Source organism: Grampus griseus, assembly GCF_964374135.1.
Source record: "Grampus griseus genome assembly, chromosome: 4".
In the NCBI taxonomy this organism is placed as follows: Eukaryota; Metazoa; Chordata; class Mammalia; order Artiodactyla; family Delphinidae; genus Grampus; species Grampus griseus.
In genome coordinates, this window is record NC_138997.1 from 17,811,978 (window position 1) to 17,833,487 (window position 21,510).

The 21,510-nt window shown below is 36.9% G+C and overlaps 1 protein-coding gene across 2 annotated transcripts in view; it reads right to left on the minus strand.

The window, feature by feature from the left end:
• The window catches only part of EMCN (endomucin), a 92,680-nt gene that overhangs the window by 18,721 nt on the left and 52,449 nt on the right, over nt 1–21,510 (minus strand). For both annotated transcript variants that reach the window (XM_082653842.1, XM_082653843.1), the window contains exons 5-6: nt 12,235–12,273; nt 289–381 (exon numbers count right to left, since the gene is read on the minus strand). In XM_082653842.1, the coding sequence (XP_082509968.1) occupies nt 289–381; nt 12,235–12,273 (132 nt within the window). The remainder of the gene's footprint in view (nt 1–288; nt 382–12,234; nt 12,274–21,510) is intronic.

Consider the following 21,510-nt stretch of genomic DNA (forward strand, 5'->3'; position numbering starts at 1 on the left):
ATTCTGAAAGAGTTCTGTTTCATGACTCAAGATTGGTAGGGAGTTAATGTATATAATCTGATGAGTTTGGACACATGCATATACCCATGAAACCATCCCCACAATCAAGGTACTAGACAGAGTCATCACCTCCAAAAGTTTCCTCGTGTCCCCTCCCTTGTTTGAGGATGTGTAGTTTTGTTGTGTATAACTTATACCTCAATAAGCTGTTTTTTAAATGGGTGAGGTTTTCTTGGTGAGGAGGGGTCAGGCGAAGCAAGCTTCCACTCATACACACACAAGTCATACCTTGAGACTGGGAGATGTTTTCCAGAATTGTTACTGATATTGAGGATAATGTAGGGATTCTGGTAGGTGACACATCTGGTTGTAGAGTGTTAACTGTAGGAAAATGATAAATGTAGCGTCAGATGATAGTATTTGCTCTTCTTACTGGATTTCTTTGCAGATTCAAACAATTTGCATTTCTGATGATCTGTAAAAAACTGCTTATTGTTGAATAATGGGATGCATACAGTTATACATTAAATCATGAGTTCATTCTATCTCCTCCTGTAGAGATGATTAAATTTGGAATGAGAAAACTTGGGTGTTAGTAGTATACCTTCAAGAACTGGCCAAAAAAACGTGAGCAAGTTTCTCATCTTAGGCTACAGACTGTATCACCTACTGCATGAAGTTCTGCATCCCATAAGAATGCAAATCAATGCAGAAGCATTAATCACAGTCTAGATATTACAACTTTGAGTGATAGTGATTCTTTTCACTATAAATACTTAAAATGGACATAAATACACAGGACTTCAGATTTTATAATGTTTCTTAGTGGTCAAAGGGAAAGATTGCAGTTGAGACTTTGGTTGGAAGAACTGGGGAAAAAAATAATAGAAGATCCCTTCATTTTTATCTCAGCAGTGGTTTACAGTTGTAGGCCTTTTCTAGAGTAACTGCTGCTTGGATGCATTTCGACCACTGTCCATGCTCTTTTTACCACGGCAAATGTTAATTTTAAATTGATTATTATTATTTGTTTGCATAAGTCAACATTTGCCATCTTTAGTCAGAAGGACTAAAACAAAAAAATAATAAATAAAAATTTATTATTCAAAACTCATAAATCTCAATAAATTTCAAGGAAACATAGATAATTATATGTTTTATAAGTGTACAACGTTTATTCTTGTGAATCTGTAATAAAATGTAATTTGTATTTTGAACATTTTTTGAAAAATAATTCTCTTTTTCTTGAAATATGAAGTAATATCTTTTAATCACACCTGTTTGCCTTGTCTCTACACTGAATTGCAAGCTCCTGGAGTGTGAGGGCTGTAATTCCCACCATCCACCACACGAAGCTCTCACCACAGTGGGTATGCAGTAAGATGTAGCTGACTGCTTGGATAAACTAAGAGGCACCTCTTACAATTATGGCCCCCTTAGGAGTGTGAAGGCCATGCATAATTGCATGAAAGAAATTGATATTGCCTATGACTGCCTTGTATCTTTCTCTCTTTGTCACCCACAGCCCAGCACGCGCTGCATGCTTATGCATTTTTGACATTTGTGGGGGGAGAATAATGTTAAGACTCTGTTCTTGCCAGGCAAGAGATCTGTGGGAGGAAGCTAGATATATGCCCGTAAGAACAAAGAAAAATGTCAGGCTCGTGCACTGAGCAGGCAGAAAAAGGAATCTTAAATACAAGAGTGGGAACTAGCTCAAACCTCGGTACTTAGTTGCTTTTTCCAGTGTCAAGTGTTCTAGTGAGGATGAATGGTCTTTTGGTTGCGTTGGTAGAGAATGAGATGGCTGATTAAATAACCAATGGCATTAATTCCCCTGGGATTTCCCAAGGGTTAATTTTCAAGACTCCACGTTCTACCTTATTACCTTCTCATAGACAGGCTAAGTGGCGGCTACAGTTCTGAGTATAATCTATCTGGTTCAGATGAAACTCCAAGCTTTCCTCCTTAAAAGGTTAAAACGTGTTGACTGTCCAGTGCCATTATTGCTAGTGATCCACAGGGAGGCAATAGAATTAACCCTTCTTAAAAGAGGATTTGTTGGCTCCTTGAACAAAGACTTATTTTTTTTTCTTTTAACCACAAACTTTAGTTAATAAATCATTTCTGAAACCAGCACACACACACACACACACATACACACACATACACACACTTCACCTCTATTACATTGAATGATTTCTGGTGTTTTACTTCATTTTAAAAAATAGTAGTCATGACCCGCTAATGGGAATTAACTTACAGTTTGAGAAACCCTGTCCATTAGCATGATCATATTGATGAAATTACAGGTCTTGGCTGAATTCATAAATTGTGAGTTTAATGTAATTCTTCCTGCAATTAAGATGGAGCCATGGTATGTTCAGAGCTTATGATTTCTGTGGATTTCACTGAGACTGTATTATGCCACGTTCTACTAAAGCGGCATCGGCAGAGGAGGTACAGGAGAGGTACAGTGGATGGTTGAGAGCATGATTCTGAAGGCTGAGTACGCGGGCTCAAATCTGACTCTAGCACTTATTTGCTGTGGAATCTTAGGCAAGGCACTTAAACTCTTTGTGTCTGAGTTTCCACATCTACAAATGGTGATTATAATTTTTCTACATCATAGTGTTGTGAAAATTAAATGAGTAAAAATAAATTTAAATTGCTTAGAAGTGTTGATACTGATATGTTTATAATATATATAATTACTATAAAATTATGTTAATTTATATTATATTAATATATTATTTTATAATAATATCCTATTGTTATATTGTGATAGGCACCTACAGAGTTGTGTCTTTCACCAAAGTCAATTTATCTAATTTTCTCAGGTATTCTAAGTGTAAAGCTATATGACTCTTCAGACACTTACATGTTTTCAGAAGCTTCCTTGCTCTAGTCAGGAACTGGAGAAACTGGAGTATATGGTGTTCTTAGATGACATCAGTTTGCTCTTAGACCTTGACTTTTGGTGATTGTAATGATTATTGAATTGCAGATATGGTATGTTATGACTTAAATTTAGTTTGCAAACTTCAGGCCAGAAATTGGAGCAGGCTGTTTGAGGCAGAGACCTCAGAATAAAGTCTGTTGTAATAAAGAGACTTGAAGAACCAAGTCTATTGTAATAATGTGTACCCAAATTTACCCGATGGATTAGTCTCCAAAATTTACAAACAGCTCATGAGGCTTAATATCCTCAAAACAAACAACCCAATCAAAAAGTGGGCAGACCTAAACAGACAGTTCTCCAAAGAAGACATACAGATGGCCAAAAGGCACATGAAAAGATGGTCAACACCACTAATTATTAGAGAAATGCAAATCAAAACTACAATGAGGTATCACTTCACACCAGTTAGAATGACTATCATCAAAAAGTCCACAAACAATAAATGCTGGAGAGGGTGTGGAGAGAAGGGAACCCTCCTACACTGATGGTGGGAGTGTAAATTGGTGCAGCCACTATGGAGAACAGTATGGAGGTTTCTTAAAAAACTAAAAATAGAGCTACTATGTGACCATGCAATCCCACTCTTGGGCATATATCTGGAGAAAAACATAGTCCAAAAGGATACATGCACCCCAGTGTTCATTGCAGCACTGTTTACAATAGCCAAGACATGGAAGAAACCTAAATCCCCCTCGATAGAGGAATACATAAAGAAGATGTGGGGTGTATATATATATATATATATATACACACACACACACACACACACACACACACACACACACACACACAAAAGAATATTACTCAGCCATTAAAAAGAATGAAAACAACGCCATTCACAGCAACATGGAGGGACCTAGAGATTCTCATACTGAGTGAAGTAAGTCAGACAGAGAAAGAGAAATATTGTGATATCCCTTATATGCGGAATCTAAAAAGAAATGATACAAATGAACTTATTTACAAAACAGAAACAGATTCACAGACTTAGAGAACGAACTTATGGTTACCGGGGGGAAAATGGGGGAAAGGGATAGTCAGTGAGTTTGGGATTGACATGTACACACTGCTATATTTAAGATGGATAACCAGCAAGGGCCTACTGTATGGCACAGGGAACTCTGCTCAATGTTATGTGGCAGCCTGGATGGGAGGGGAGTTTGGGAGAGAATGGATACATGTATATGTATGGCTGAGTCCCTTTGCTGTGCACCTGAAACTATCACAACATTGTTAATTGGCTATACTCCAATATAAAGTAAAATGTTAAAAAAAAAAACCAAATTTACCCTATTGCCATCTGACAGTGGAACACATTTGGCTCTTGCTGTAAACCAATTACTAGGTAAATCATTGGAAGTTTTAAAGACAGAAGACCTTATTGATGTCCCAGGGTACCTCTGGTGGTTATGAGAATGCACCTCATGGAAGGCGAACTACAGTGTAATTGACCGAGGTTCCCCACCTGCTCTCTGAATTCCATCACTGTGTTTGTGCTGATGCCATACCTCCTGCGGGCTGCTCCCAGCCAGTGATTGAGCCTGGCAAGTATATGAAAGCAGGTCTGCTCCTGGGAACCATGGGTTTCCCTGAGGAGGGACTTGAGCTGGAGGAGTCCCTGATGGCCTTCTCAAACCTTCCTTAAGGCATACCATACACAGATATTAACAGGAGAAAAAGTGTGAGAGGCAGTAGAGGATAAAATATTCTAGTGTGAGAAAGAAAATAAAACTGTGTGTTCTGTTTTCATTTCACCATGTTTCCTGTTCTTCTTTTTGATATGTACGCATTTGATATGTGTTTGAGGGACTAAATTCAATTGAACGGAATGCTTATTCATTTTTCTCATTATTTATAAATAATTGGAACTGGTCTCTAACTGCAATTTGATGGATTCATGTCTCACTTTTAAAAAGAACTTTCCAGCACTTGTCACAATAACTCATTCCCTCCTCCTTAACACCTTTTCTCCATGTGGCTCCAGCAGAGCACACACTGCTGGGTTTTCTCCTACCTTATGTCTTATTCTTCTCAGTCTCCTTGGCTGGTTTTGTCTCTTCTTTCTGACTCAGTCTTGGAGGGCCCCAGAATGCAGTCCTTTGTCCTCATGTCTAACTACACTAATTTCATTGGTGATTTCAGTCAATTTCAAGGTTAAACTAGAATATCAGTGCAAATGATCTCCTAATTTATGCTTCCAGCCTAGACCTCTTTCCTAAATTTCAGATTCATAATCATGGCAAATAATAAAAATCTGAAACTCAACATGTCCAAACTTGAATTTCTGCTCTATCTGCAGCCTTTCTATCTTAGCTGATGGCAGATATTCCTTCCAGTTGCTCAGGCCAAAAGCCTCAGAGTTATTTTTGATTCATCTCTTTCTATACTATTCCAAATGCAATCGTCAAGAATGTCTATAGGCTCCACCTCCAAAATATATTTGGAATTTGGAGATTGCATGCCACCCTATGACCCTGTGACCACACTGGTCCAAGCTACCATCATTTCTGTCCTCAAAAATTTGCAAAAGATAATCTTGCTTCATTTGACAGTCTCTCCTCAGCAATCAGAGTTATACTTATAAAACATGAGTCAGATCATGTCACCCCTCTGTTTAAAATCCTCAGTGTTTTTCCATTCCACTTACAGAAAAAATCACAGTCCTTGAAATAACCCACCAAATCTTAGGTAATCTGCCTGGTATATCCCCTGCCTTTCTCCCTGCCCTGTTTATTTAACACACCAGTCCTCTCCTCAAGTTGTAGCTCTGTTTAGATGCTCTTCCCCCACGTATTAGGTGGCTCACTTCCTTCTTGTATTTTCTCAAACCTTTTTTATGACTTATCTTGACCACTTTTTCAATACTGAAAATGGTCTCCACCTCTCTGGCACCCATAATCCCTCCCTTCTACACTGTTCTACATCTTCTCTTTCTCATAGCACTTATCACCTCCCACCTTGCTTTCTAATTTGGTTAATTAATACGTGTATTGATTATAGTTTGTCTATACTTATACTAGAATATAAGATCCTCGAGGGCAAGAATCTTTATTTTGCTTACTGATATTTCCCAAGCGCTAGAGCAGTGTGTACAAGTAGCGACCATAAGTTTTGCTGAATGGACAAACAAATTTTTTGGCAGCAGACGCAACTATTGTTGAGGAGGAAGTGAATTCATGTGTTTTCCTTTTTTGCCTTAATATTAGGATGGGTACTTATTTAAAATCATTCTCATTAATTTTTTTCATTCATTCTGAAGTAATAGAAAAAAATAGACACCTACTCTGGGTCCAACAGTAGATGCTGAAGGAAATACAACAGAGTACATGAGAGAGTTATTTCATTTAAGGAGCTCCCACAGGGAAGGTGAACAGCACAAAGTTGATTGATGTGAAAAAAACAAACAGTACGTCAAGGATTAAAATAAGAGATACCATGTTATTGTTAATTGAATTTTACTTATAAATTAATTCTCAACAGAAAGAATTAGAGGTGCTTAAGCAATGATATAGGCCATAAGATAAATAAAATAAAAATGAGAAATCAGAACAAAGGAAACTGGAAGAAACAAATAAGCTCCTTCTAAGAGTTAATACCAAGCATCAATACGGTTGCTGGCGTTGGCCATAAGAATTGGTTCTGAGCATCCTGACACTCAGGGAAAGGGAGCATGGTTTACTCTAGGCTTTCATTATCAGAGTGGAAAATGGTCTATTATATACGTAAGTGGCACATCAGCGGCCCAGTCAGTAAATGCTATGAGTATGGTTGGTCCCATTCTCTGTTTTGGGAGGGGAATATGCTGGTATGATCCCTGAGGTCTCTTCTAGCTTTAAGATTTAGATTCTTGTCAGGGTTCCTTTCAATTCAGATTTTGTCATAGCTAGTCTGCATTTTCACTTTTAACGGGATCCCCTCATCTACTTAATGAGCAAAATGACAAAAGGAAACTTTTCTGCCTTCACATGAGAAAAATTAATTTCTGCTCTCATCAGACCTGAACTTTCTGACCTAGTTGTACACTTCAAGCTCTGCAAAAACAATTTTTATCTCAAAGTGCTTTCACTTTGCTTTGGGCCATCAGCATAACTAACCAGAAGTAATAGCATCCTCTAACCCAGTAATAACTGTGACTAGAGATTTGTTTACTTTAGGTAACTCTGTAGAAATATACGTTGAAGAAGGAGGGCATATTTTTCTTTTGTGACTTAATATAAATAGTTATTAATTTCCAGAAAATTATATACAATGCACAAAGAATGAATGGGGCACTGCTAATTACTTCCATATGTGCTAACTCACCTTATTCTTAAACATTTTTATTATGTGCTTTAAAGATGAGAGATACTGTGGCTCAGAGAGGTAAGGTAACATGTCTGGCAATAAGCAGAAGGGCTAAGACATAAGCCAAGTATGACTCAAAACCCTATCTGTTTCCTTTCCATTATGCCGTGCAACCAACAGGTTTCAAGTGAGTTGAGTTCATCTTACTTGTTAATGGTATCATTATCAATGAGACCAGTGAAATTTTTTTCTCAGCATTCTGAAAGTTTTAGAATGTTCTCATCTCTCTCCCAAAATATATACATCATCTTACCTGAAATTCACAATTTGGATAGTACGACCTGAAAACACTGAGAAGCTTTTCAATGTGTAACTCTTCCTGTGCCATATGCTTTCTGAGAACGTGAGCGTAAGCAATCCAAAACACGGACATGAAAATGTTAAAAAGGACTTTATTTTCAAGTTATGGGACACTGCATGCCAGGCATTGTTCTAAGAGTTTTACACTCACTATTGTATTCATAATATTTTCATTTCATAAAGTGGAAACTGAAGCCCAGAGAGTGTAAATAATTTGCTCAAAGTCACACAGAGCTGGGGTTTGAATGCAAACTCTAGACTCTGTTCTGTCAACCACAATTCTGTGCTGCCTAAGCTTCTGCTCCTCAGTCGGAATGAGTTATAAGTGCATGCCTCTTATTTTTGTTACATGAAATGTTATCTATTTCAATTTCGGCTCCAATTGAGAAGGTATTCTTCCTACCAAGGTAAACTAAACACCTCCTTCCTTCAATAGGCCAAACCAGACTCTGCATATACATACAAGCAGACAGAATTATTCCTAGTGTATTAAATAAAACACATTGTAGAGCTCATTGGAAGAGCTCACACCCTTAGCAATATCATTGAAATGTGTTGGTTCTTAAAGTGAGTGTTGGCTAGCTAATCAGTTGAGACTGTGAGTTTTTATGACCTTTCAGTGTAGACTAGAGAGCCACAAGAACAGAGCCGAGCACTTCTTAGAGCGTTATCAGATCCCTGAACTAGAGAAGAACCCACATAGCCATACCTAGATTTATAGATTCATACAATTTCCTAAGTGGAAGTTTATGCCAGACCCTATCACATAAATATTGGTATATTTTTCATTCCATAACTGAGTTATTTTATTCTCAACTAATTTTCAAACAGCATAAAATTTCCAAGTTAACAGAAACAACTCTGGATATCACTTCGCTATGGGTATATTTCTAGTTTGAGTGCGTTCTACCTGAACAATAGTATCTGTCAATAGTTCTACCCGAACAAAGTTCTACCTGAACAAAGATTCTGTCATTCAAAGTTCAAACATTCAGGTAAGTAATCCTCTGTATAAAAATAATTCATGCTTCACATTATATGAATTCTGAGAGATGAGTAACCAATCCCAGGCATTACATAAGATGTCAAGCATAATGAATGAACCAAGACAGAGCATCCTCCTTTCCAAAGGCCAGTAGTCAGTTTTGATGGGACTTTTGCCTGTACTGGCTTCTGATTTTCCATCAAAATTAATGTCTACAATACAATTGAGGTCCTGAAACACAGTTGAGAAAGTCAAGAAGATGGGTACAATGAGAACTTTCACAAGCTGTGCTGGTGACTATGAGAATGTTGTTGTGGTGAGTAGTTTTATGTGTCAACTAGACTTGGCCATGGGGTTCTCAGATATTTGGTCAAGCATTATTCTGGGTGTGCCTGTGAATGTGTTTTTGGATGAGATTAACATTCAGATCAGTAGACTGAGTGAAATAGATTACCCTCCATTAGGGTAGCTCTGATCCAATCAGTTGAAGGTCTGTATAGAACAGAAAGGCTCCATGGAGTAAGAAGAACTCTTTCTGCCGGATTGCCTTGAGCTGGGATATCAGTGTTTCCTTTGCCTTTGAACTGAGATATCGACTCTTCTTGAGTCTTGAGCTTGCCAGCTTTCAGACTGGAACTTACACCATTTGCTCTCCTGGCCCTCAGCCCTTTGGACGGACTAGAACTATACCATCCATTCTCCTACCTTTCCAGGCCTCTAGTTTGCCAACTGAGATCTTAGGACTTCTCAGACTCTGTAATGCATGAGCCAATTCTTCATAATCAACCTCTTTAGAGATTTCCATGCATATATACAAATACATACATATATATATATATATATATATATATATATATATATATATATATATTCTTTTTGTTCTGTTTCTCTGGAAAACCCTGACAAATATAGTTATATTTTCAGAAAGTTAAGGGCAGATGGTTTATTCCTTTCCCAATACTCTGAGGCATATTGTTCCATTTTTCTCTGGAGCTGAGGTCTCTTATCAAAGAAATCAAGAGGTTCATTTTCAAGGACAAATTATTAGCTCTGCCTGTCTGTGAGAAAATGATAAGGCTAAAGAAAAGTGAATTCTATCATTGCTTTAAATTGTTGTAATGGCCGCATGATGGCTGCATCTTTCTCTGGGGAATAAACAGTTTTTCATCACTTTTTAGTGGGTCTTTCTATCTCCTCATTAGCTCTGAATTCAGAGCTAAAAAAATGAGTAGGTAGAAAAATCTGGCAGCTAGAAGGTCGCTTTTTTCATGAACCCCTTCCTCATCTTTCTTAGACTGCTTTTTCCCACCCAATGTATACCACAACAACAGCTAAAGGGAAAAAACTCTCTTCCTTCTCTGATCTTAGCATAAGGTTATCTGAGGCTCATCTATGACACATCACTTTATACCTACATGACTGCTGGAGTGATTATAGTTATTTATAATATTGACTAGTCTTTAGTAACCCTTAATGGCAGGCTCCATGTAACACTCAAACTCTTAGCTAGTGCTATGTGTGATGGAACAGAACAAATATTTATTGAATGCCTCAGTTAGTGGTGATTGGTTGAATATACCATTCTGTATATTTGACAGGGGATTATACAAAATTTGGAGTCTCTCCAGGTATGTTTCAGTGGTCAGGTGAAGTTTGACTTTCGCACATGCTTTAGATATTGGGCATGAATTCCTCATGCTTAGCATTGTTAAACTCAGTTGTCCATTCATACTACCTTTGCTCTGTTGAGTGGAATAAATGGACATGTCTTCTGACTTTGACTGATCATTTCCATCTAACTATGACTATCTTTCTTTAATCTTTATTACATAAAATTGAATGTCATATCTATGTATAGTTGCTTATAATTCACATTTTATATATAGTTGCCTTACTTATCCTGAATTCCAAAAAAAGATCCTACATAAAACAATCAACAATTTCTAGATCCTTAAAAATAGTTTTTGAAGAGAGTGGTAAAAACATAATTTTTCAAGAAAATTAAAGTCAGATGCATAATCTGAAAGAAAATATCAAACATGAGAACTCAGTATGTTCTAGTCAAACATTAAATGTATATTTAACTCATATTTATGGAAGGAAGCAGTACTAATAATTCTGTGGTCAAGAAGTCTACCTCAACTTTACCTAAAAGAGAAATGCTAATTATTTTAAGGAGGATGCCTCTCCTTGATCATTTGGGTGAATATTTGTGAATTTTTTGAGTGTATCTGGATTTAGTCTTCAGCCCAAACATACATCTGAAGTTTGAGACTGACTTTTCTACAGCTGATAGAATCAGCCTCATTTCCTTCTAGTCTGCTATTCAAATCAGTGGTTTGTCTATTAATTGTTTTAGGAGCATTAGTTTCTATAATTCAAAATTAAAGTCTAAATGGGCTTTTTATTACATTTAAAAATCAATTATAGCTAAAGTTGGCATTGTGTTGATACCATTATTTTAAACAAAATAAAAGATGCTTCAGTCTCCCCTTAAAACGAGCTGACACTTTGTCAGCTTCCCAATTGTCTTTCATCTGTAACTTCTCCTTGATAACCAATCCATGAAGCGGGCGGACAGGACTTCTCCAGAACAGTGCAAAGCATCAGCCGATGTAAAGCTACCCTCTTTGCCTGGATGTACTATATTTATGCTTTGTTTTGCTTTGCTTTTCCCAATGTTTTTTCTGTTGCATTTCTAGACTATGTAGATGGAAATAAGAATAAAAAAATATGGCGATAAGGTGAAATAGAGTTAACAATATAAAAATAACTTCTTTATTCATTTGATGTATTATGTAGAAGATAAATGATGAAAAGTTAAAAGCATAATAATTTTCATTTCTAATTCTTTGAAGGTAAACTATGATGATTATTTAGGACATTTGCTGTGAAAATGTTATCAGAGTCGCTCATAATTTTCAAGCCTTTATTTTTCCAATTTTTTAAAAAGTTACATGATCTTACAAGTTTACTTCATGTATTTCTCATTTTATATATACCAAAGGTGGTTATTATTGAGAACCTAAGAGATTTGTCATGTATATAAGTACCAGGTAGGATGTAGGAAGGTAAAAATCCCCCAAACAATTATAATTTCAAAACAATAGGAAGATTTAACATCATCATTTTCCTCTGCCCAATAATCTTTTTCAATTTCTGTTGCTCCATCATCCAGAATTTATTCAGTTTAAAACTAAGGATGGCAAAGCATGAGCACTTCTTTAAGTGATAACATTTTAGGCTGTTAACTGTGGTTTATAACATCATCTCTTCGGATGCCAGGACCAGGCTTTGTTAGAAAGTAGAGAAGACAGCAAACACACACTCTATACTTCTGAGAGAGGGCAAGCTGACCACAGAAACAGACCAGGAACAGTAGGTTCTGAGCAGAGGAAAATTCCACAGGCTTTATGCATTTACCAGAACTGGTTCCACTCATCCCAGCCCCAGAGCAGTGAGGCACATCATTGTGTATTCTCCGGGACTGCATTTTTTTAACACAAGATTTCCTAAATATTTTAGTTGCCATGTAATGTTTTCCTTTGTGCTATTTCACTCTGTCCTCAGACTGATTGATCTACTTTGTCTCTTTCTTGGGATTTTACCCGGGAATATTTTCAGAGAAAGAAAATTAACTTACCTGTTGTTTCTGTGGCTTTGATTGAACTCTGAATCTCAGCTTTAGAGGAAAGAAAAGAAAATTGCTAAAATTAAATGTTGAATATCAAATGTACTCTCACAATTATTTCAGGTGGTAAATAGATATAGATCTTAGCTCATTTCCGATTTACTTTCATCAAATCATAAAATCAAGAGGCTTCCTGATTAGAAGAAACTTCAGAGCAGGGGTCAGCCAACTTTTTCTTAAAGGGCCAAATAGTATTTTAAGCTTTGTGGGTCATAAGTCTCTAGTGACTATTCAGCTTTGCCATTGTAGTGTGAATGCAGCTATACATAATACCTAAAGAATATGTATGGCTGTATTCCCATTAAACCTTATTTACAAAAACAGGTGTGGGTCTGGATTGGCCTGTGAGCTGTATTTTGCTGAATCCTCTTTTGGAGCACCTAGTACAACCCCACATCTTGAATATGCCTAGATAACCCAGACAACTACAAAACTTTGGTAGGTACTTCATGAGTGGCACTGCCATGTGTCGTATTCCTACTAAGCTATTGTGCATCTCCTGACCTGAGGAAGATTCAGAATGGTTCAGACAGATTCCTCTGAAACTTAGGGAATTCCTCTAAAGTAAATATATCTCAGAAGAGCTTCTACAAATAAAATCACCTGAGAATTATAATCAAAGATCACTTCAACAACTTGGAGTGTTTGCACCATGAACCAAGATTGCCAAATGAAAAAATATAGAAAAAAATTGAAACAAATAGAAGCCCAATAATGATAGTTTAAAAATATTCACTTGCTTCCTTTGTATTTTCACTTGACTGTCTCATCATCATCTCAAATTTAACATGCCTGAAACAGAACTCTTTTTTACTGAAGTATAGTTGATTTATAATGTTGTGTTAATATCAGATGTACAGCACAGTGATAGTAATTCAGTTTATATATATATATATTTTATATATATATATATATTCTTTTTATTCTTTTTCAGATTTTTTCCCCTTATATGTTATTACAAAATATTGAGTATAATTCCCTGTGCTATATAGTAAGTCCCTGTTGGTTGTCTATTTTACATACAGTAATATGTATATGTTAATCCCAAACTCCTAATTTATCTCCCTCACTTCCCCTTTGGTAGCCATAAGTTTGTTCTCTACGTCTGTGGGTCTATTCCTGTAAATAAGTTCATCTGTATCTTTTTGTTTTAGATTCCACATATAAGCAATAGTATAATATTAGACTTTCCCTGTCTCACTTACTTCACTTAGCATGATAATCTCTAGGTCCATCCATGTTGCTGCAAATGGCATTATTTCATTCTTTTTTATGGCTGAGTAATATTCCATCGTATCTGTATACCACATCTTCTTTATGCATTCATAACTCTTGACTAGCATCCTCAAACCCACCTCCGCCCTCACCATCTTAGATCAAAGCATGGTACAATTGTCTCCCAGGGGCACAAGCCTCATTTCCCTCCACTCTAGTCCACCACTCTGCCTCATCTGCTCAACAGTACTTTTATCACTCCAGGGACATTGATTCTTTAAAAATATGCTTGCTGTTAGTTAGAATGTAACTCCAGGAGGAAAAAGATTTCTTGTTTTACTCAGAGCCGTAATTGCAGAGCCTACTACCAGGTCTCTGGTAAAAATATAAGGAATGAACGAATAACAGTAGAAAGTAATAATAATAAACCTAGTTCTACCTCTTTGAATTCAATTTTTAAGAGAAAATGAATGCCTTACTTAATATTCCTGCTTGGATAATTATAGCTACTATTTTTCAAGTAACTCTTATGATCAGTTCCATATATTAATTTCTGATGTCTACAAGAAAGACGTTATTATTTCCATTTTGCAGATCTGCAAATATTGTTGAAAGCAGTGAAACTGCTTTCTCAAAGGGAGGACCGTGATTATAATTCAGGTCTGTTGGCTCTAAGGTCCATTCTCTTTTACTCAAAGAGACAGCTTTTCCTTCCACTAAACTGTTCTGAGTGGAAAGCTTATGTAATTAATTCCTACTTTTGATAACTAGTTAAAATACTTTTGAACATGGCATAATGTTGTACTTGAAAGTTGCAGTTAAAATATTTATCAGCTGCCAGAGGATTAGAATACAAATGAAATCCAAACCTTTTGTTCCTCCTGCTTTTAATATCAGGTCATAACCTTCTTGCTGATAGACTTTACAGAGAATGAAAAATTTTTAAACTCATATCAGACAAAACCTTCTGACTATCCTTTTTTGCATTTTTTTCATCCTTCAAAAATGCATAATGAGAGAATGGACTTGGGGACACAGGGAGGGGGAATGGTAAGCTGGGACCAAGTGAGAGAGTGGCATGGACATATATACAGTACTGGTTGTAAAATAGATAGCTAATGGGAAGCAGCTGCATAGCACAGGGAGATCAGTTCAGTGCTTTGTGACCACCTAGAGGGGTGGGATAGGGAGGCTGGGAGGGAGACGCAAGAGGGAGGGGATATGGGGATATATGTATACGTATAGCTGATTCACTTTGTTATACAGCAGAAACTAACTCGCCATTGTAAAGCAATTATACTCCAATAAAGATGTTTTAAAAAATGCATAATGATTTTAGAGGGACATATTACACAAAAGAAAAATAACTATGCCTTAAAGATGTAGCTGAATATTAAAAAAATAACATATAACAATTCAAAATCTGGGCTTCCCTGGTGGTGCAGTGGTTAAGAATCCGCCTGCCAATGCAGGGGACATGGGTTCAAACCCTGGTCCAGGAAGATCCCACATGCTGCAGAGTAACTAAGCCGGTGCACCACTGAGCCTGCTCTCTAGAGCCTGCGAGCCACAACTACTGAGCCTGTGTGCCACAACTACTGAAGCCCACACACCTAGAGCCGGTGCTCCGCAACAAGAGAAGCCCACTCCCAGCAACGAAGAGTAGACCCTGCTCGCTGCAAACAGAGAAAAGCCCGCACGCAGCAACAAAGACCCAAACGCGGCCAAAGAGAAAATAAATAAATTTATTTAAAAAAAATTCAAAATCCTTTTACTGAATCTTAATAGGTCCAGAATTTTATATATGAATGAATATGTTATTATTCGGAGGACAAAATTCTGTAAATCTTAAATATTTAATCAATACTGGAATATATATAGCTTTTTATCCTAAAATAAAGGATGTATTATTCTGAAGATAATAAAGTGTTTTCATATGGCATACTATTTTCAAATTTGGATTCAGTTCTGTGGATATAAAATCTTAATAGAGAGGAATGCTATGGAATATGGCTAAAGTATTATTCTTGTTTTTTTTTTATTTATAAATTTCATAATGCAAATGTGTTTTTAAGAAAAGGAAGTAGGTGAAGTCAAATAGCAAATAAGTGTGTAACCTAGTCTCAAACTTAGATGTTTAGTAAAAACCAAATCCTTAATCAGGGTGGCTGGCAACTTAAAATTTCTTGGTTGAGTTTGTCTCTAATATGAAACTGAAGTCTTATGAAATGCAAATGAACGTTGAAATGCTAAACTTTAATCCACAATTTAATCCAAAGCTAAACTTTGCTTAAACTATCAGCTTTTAAAACAGAAATAATAAGCAATACTACAACAAGTAACTTTGCTAAATATTCTTATCTTATGAAGGCCATTATATTTACAGCTATATATAGCTGTATATAATTACACACAGAACATGATTTATCATTAACAGGCCCAGGAGAAAAAATATATACAGCCATTCCCATACATAATTCTTTTCTGATTTGCTTAAAAATAATTTACTAGGACCAATTCAGATTTTCCTTCTTATTTCCACGCCGCCCTTCCAAACAAAGTATTGACTGAGCCACTGTACATGAGATGAGTTCTGGTTTGGCTAATCTGTGACTTGTGACTAAGACCTTGTTATCCTGAGTATTCCTCCTTTATCAGCCCACATGAAATGATACAAACTTATTAAATATCATGTAAGAAACATTGTAATTAAGTTCCCAAATAAATGTCATAGATAAATGGTGACATTCACAAGAGAACTAATGCGGATAGGTGATCAGATAAATTAGTGTTTTCCAAAGCATGAGATGCATAGCATTGTAAGAGAGATTCTATGAGGCAGTACTGGAAAGTGACATTAAATAAGATTGAAACACTAAATGAGAAAGTTATTTTCTTTTCAGCTTTTTTGTTTGTTTCAATGACGAAGTTTCAAAATTTCAATTTGATGCAAATATGTCATTAATATGTAGCATGTGCTTATATCATTTTTTTTTCACCCCACAGCGGGAAGAATGCAGTCCCCAACAATCACAAATTATTCAGTGGAGTTTTCCACATTTGGAAAAATCACAGGGGTCAGCACAGCACATCCAGAGTGCTATGGATAAGCCTTGACGGGGGAAAACCACCTTCATGATCCTGGTATCTCCCCTTCCAGGTAAGGATTTGATTTATTTTCTTAAACAAGGACAAGCAAGCCTCAAACTCAGAGCCTTTGGCAAGCAACAAAATCTAACTAGAATTTTGTTTTATTTTGCTTACATCATAGTGACTTTCTAGCTTCTGTTTATGCCAAGTCAAACTGGTTTTTCATTTATGATGGTTTACTTTTCAAACAAATTTAAGAATAAAAAGTGCATCAATTGAAAGAAAGTACTAAATAATAGTGCAGATGGTACGCATATCTGGCAACACTCATTAAGTTGTGGGAAGTATTGAGGTAGCATCTTGCAGAGGCTCTTGATAGTTGTGTAGAATTTGAATAAGCAAGTGAAGGAAGGACAAGGGGATGAAAGAAGGACCATACAGATGAGAAGGGCAGCATGAACAAATACCACAGTCGGGAATAAATCTGGTGACAGCAAGAGAACCACCCTGGTGAGAATCACAGGTTTATATTCAACCAGCCTATCAGTCCGTCAGTCTCTCATATTGATTGAACTTCTACTTGTCAAGCATATGATGCACCCAATTAAAAGCTAGTTGTTGTCTCATTCCTTTAGCTACCTTGTGTGAAACAGTTGTAATGAGAACAAGTGTGGTATAGTGACTTTTATGGGATTTGAGGCGAGAAAAACAGGGTCTGAATTTCATCTTTTAATTTAACCTTGGCCAAGTCATTTAGTCTTTCTGAACCTGCTTCCTTATTTGTGAAACTGGTATCATAAACACCAACTTTGCCTGGCTTTTATAAGGATTATCATTAATAAAAGAATAGCTAAAATGTATTATTTACTTTCCAGACACTGTTTTAAGCTTTATATAATTTTACCTCTTTTAATCTTCACATGAATCCCGTAAGGGTGTAGTCTTATTACAACCACTTTACAGATGAGGAAACTGAGAAGTTAAGGAGCTTACCAAAGGCCACAGTCCAAATAAATGGTTGTGCTTTTATTGGAACCTAAGCTATCTGATTTCAGAATCATTGTTTGTAACCCATAAGCTAACTTCCTCTTGGCATGATTGTAGATCCCTTTTTTTTTTATTTTAAGAAGGTTGTGGTGCCTTGGAAAGCACAGGCTGGGGCAGAGGCCATCCTCATGTTCAACCAGTAGTATATCTGAAGTGGCTACTTGATTACTACAATTATATGTGATTTTTGTGTTAAACAAACTCCATACTAAACTAGGATAAATTATGCAAAAAGGAAACATATACGATAAACTATTTGTTACATATAAATGTTATTAACTCTGACTAAATAACCTACTGATTACTTATAAATGTTACTCGTTTTTACTTAACAAAAGTCAGATTTTTCCCTTCAGATTTCCAGTCTGTAATATTGTATATGCTGTGGTAGCAGAAGCTCTAAGTGGCAAAAGCCTGAGAAGTATTTTTATCCACGCACTTGCCTTAGTAGAGTTATGTCCTGACATTTGCCCATCTCAATTTGTCTTCTACCTATAACCTTATTCCACATTCTCTCCTCATCTAAGATAAAATCCACCAAAGAGAGAAAGAGCAATGGTCTCTCCTTCCCTGTCAATCTCTTACAGTGTGAACTATACCTGCTTTCAAATCTGGTTATAGATATCTGAATGACTAAGTTTCCAGCAAGAAAAGCATCTATTTTGCTTTCTCCCCTCCATCCTCCTTCTACTTTTCTCTTCTCTCTTCAGAAACCATCAGGTATGCAAAGGAAATGAAAAGAGTCAGAGAGGATGCCACATTTTTAAGCCACTGGCAGAAACAGGGAACTCAGGAAGAGAAGATTTGTAATTTTACAACAGAGTTTTACGTCCAATTTTCCCACAGTTTAGATACTGGAGGATGGGGACTCCTGTGATTGACATTTCTTTGAATCACTCCTCAGTGCCCAATGAGGTAGCCCTACCAATGGACAGTGACAAATGCATGGATGTTGAAATCTAGGCGTAACAAGGGTAAATTCAGGACATGGTCTGGAGTAGGTTAAATGGTGACATCCCCCTCCCCCTGACTTCCTTGGAAAGATATGTGTACCTAGAACCGGTGAATACAGCCTTATTAGAAAAAGGATCTTTGCCAGTGTAATTATGGGTCTTGAGATGAAATCATTCCAGATTGGGGTGGGCCCAAAATCCCAAGAAATTGTCTCTATAAAAAAAGAAGACACAGACAGAAGAGGAGACAGAGAAGGGAAGGCCGTATGTAGGCACACAGGGAAAAAGACAATGTGAAGACAGAGGCAGAGATTAGAGTGATGTATCTCTAAGCCAAGGAATGCAGAGAATTACTAGCAATTTCCAGAAGCTAGGGGGCATGTCAGGTCACCGATGCTCTCCAAAAGATTTTTAGTGAATAAATTAATTTACTAATTAATCCAAAGGGCCCGCGTTTCTTTATAAAGTCAGATCACTGAATTAATAAGGATTTCTATCTTAAAAATCCTAGTAGTCTAGAAATTTGTCTTCTACAGGCAGAATAAAAGAATAAAACAGGAGAAATACACACAACTTTAAGAGAATGGGAAACGATTAGAAATGTTTGGAGAACATGCTTTTTTGATCTACATTCCACCTTTCTAGGGGGTAAAGCAACAGACCTCAATAGCTCTTCTCTACTCTAAAACAAGCCTGCATTTGAGATAATGTACCCACAGTGCCTTTATCTGAGAGTCACTCTGCGAGGACCCATTGCCCATATGTTTAAGAGGTGTTCAACCTTCCCGTGCCTATAGATTGTTTTGTTCTCCTTCTGTTTCTCTGTCTTGGTTCCACTAATTTTGAATGCTTGTGTGTGTGAGTGGTGGAGATGGAAAGGGAGCATTGCCCTGCTAACCAGGAATCTGGGCAGACTCCTGGTCTCGTCAGGCGCCGATGGAAATGTGTGCAAACTCATTATATCAAGTGGAGTCCATGCTTAGCAGGGAGCACCTTGAGGAATGAGAGAGATCTAGGGAGGATGGCTGCCCAAAGAATGAGTTTTATAACAAAATTTCTAAAGGACTTAGCATAGAATTGGTTAATCAAATGGCAAATGCAACGGGAAGCAGTAAGTACCCTTCTTTCATTACCTTGCTTTCCAGGGTGTTTCATTTTTCAAGAAATGATTTTGTGGGTGTATTTTTTAAACTACTTGGAAGAAAGCCACTTCAGACTGTGTTTAGAAGCTAAGTAAATACAGGAGTCTCCAGAACTGAGATGCAGAGGGCATTTTATTGCATGAATCAAGGCAGAATTAGGAACCTCAAGTGACCCATGGGATTGACCACAGACTTCTAAGTGCTAATTTTAATAAACCATGGTTCTTGAATGACATTTTCCACATCAGGCACTGCCTGGGTGGGTGTCAGGGCAAAGTACAAATTATTTGAGTTTAATCCTCAACTGCTACACATTTTGCAGATGTGTATTCACTTTTACTCTTGTTTGTCTTGGGTGCAGTCATATTATGAGATGGATGAGGTTTTGGTTTGCCAAAGGTACTTTTCAGACATATATTGCCTACAAAATAGGTTCTACTCATCAGAGCCCAAAACACTACCACAAAAAAATGTTCTTATGAAGGAAAAATTACCCTCTTCTTTAAGTTCCTTTACGTGGTGACTAATTAAATAGAATGATTAGTTTACAATTATGGTGTGCAATTCAACTTTTTCTAGATAACCTTTTTTATGCCGTGCCTAAGATGATTACAATAAAAAAGGGGGGAAATGGAGGTTCTCGATGTGTTTCTAGACAACAGTGGGCCTTGGGCGTCCACAGTCCCCACTTGCTGTGTCATTCTACCCTAGAGGTCTCCCAAGAAGAGACTTGGAGACTGTGAGTCACCTGTAGCTGCTTTTTCTTAAGGACTACGTGTTTGCCAACAGTACATCCTGTATTTATAATGAACGGGATCTGATAAGGCTCTTACAGAAGATTGCTAGCTTTTCTACTCAGGATAGTTTGACTAAAAGTACAGATTACTTCCAGTCACAGAGGCCAGAGTAAGGGAAGTCCTTGTTGTGAAGATACATGTGGACTGGAACTGGAAAACTGTCAGGAATCAGGGGATCTCTCAGAACTGCTACTCTCTCTGTCTCGCCTGAACAACTTAATCTTGCTCGTGGGGTCTCTATTTCCGCACATAGTCTCTCTCCATTCTTCTTCTACCAACTCTGCTTACTCATAATACCTGCTTCCTTATGCCGCAGGCATACACACCAATCACCGTGGCTGTCTCAGACTCACTCTACTAAAACCTTGCTACTACAGTTCCTCTGACTTTTTGGTTTCTTTGGGTTTTCTAGTTCAGATTACCCAGAAGGGAATTTTATTGGCCTAGATCAACATTCTCTTTCTTTTTAAACAAATCTTTCTTTGGAAACTCACCACTTAATGCACTCATTTTAAGTACACAACCCAATAATATTTAGTAAATGTATAGGGTTGTGTGACCATCACTATGCTACAGTTTTAGAACCTTTTCGTCAACACAAAAAACTTCCTTGGATCTTTCTGCAGTCAATCCCCAGGCCCATCTCCAGGTGTAGACAGCCACTTATCTGCTTTCTGTCCCTATAAAAATATCCTTTCTGGATATTTCACAGAAACGGAATCATATACGTTGTATTTTGAGAAAGACTTCTTTCACTGTATGATGTTTTTCAGATTCATGCTATTACAGAATGTATCAGGATTTTGTTCCTTTAAATTGCTGAATAGTATTCTATTATATGGATATCCCATGTTTTGGAATATTACAGATGAATTCCAAATGGAAAATCAAATGAGATATTCTATTTCGCCACTTAATGGACATTTGGATTGTTTTCAGTGTTTGACCATTATGAATCATGCTATTCTTAACACATTAATCACA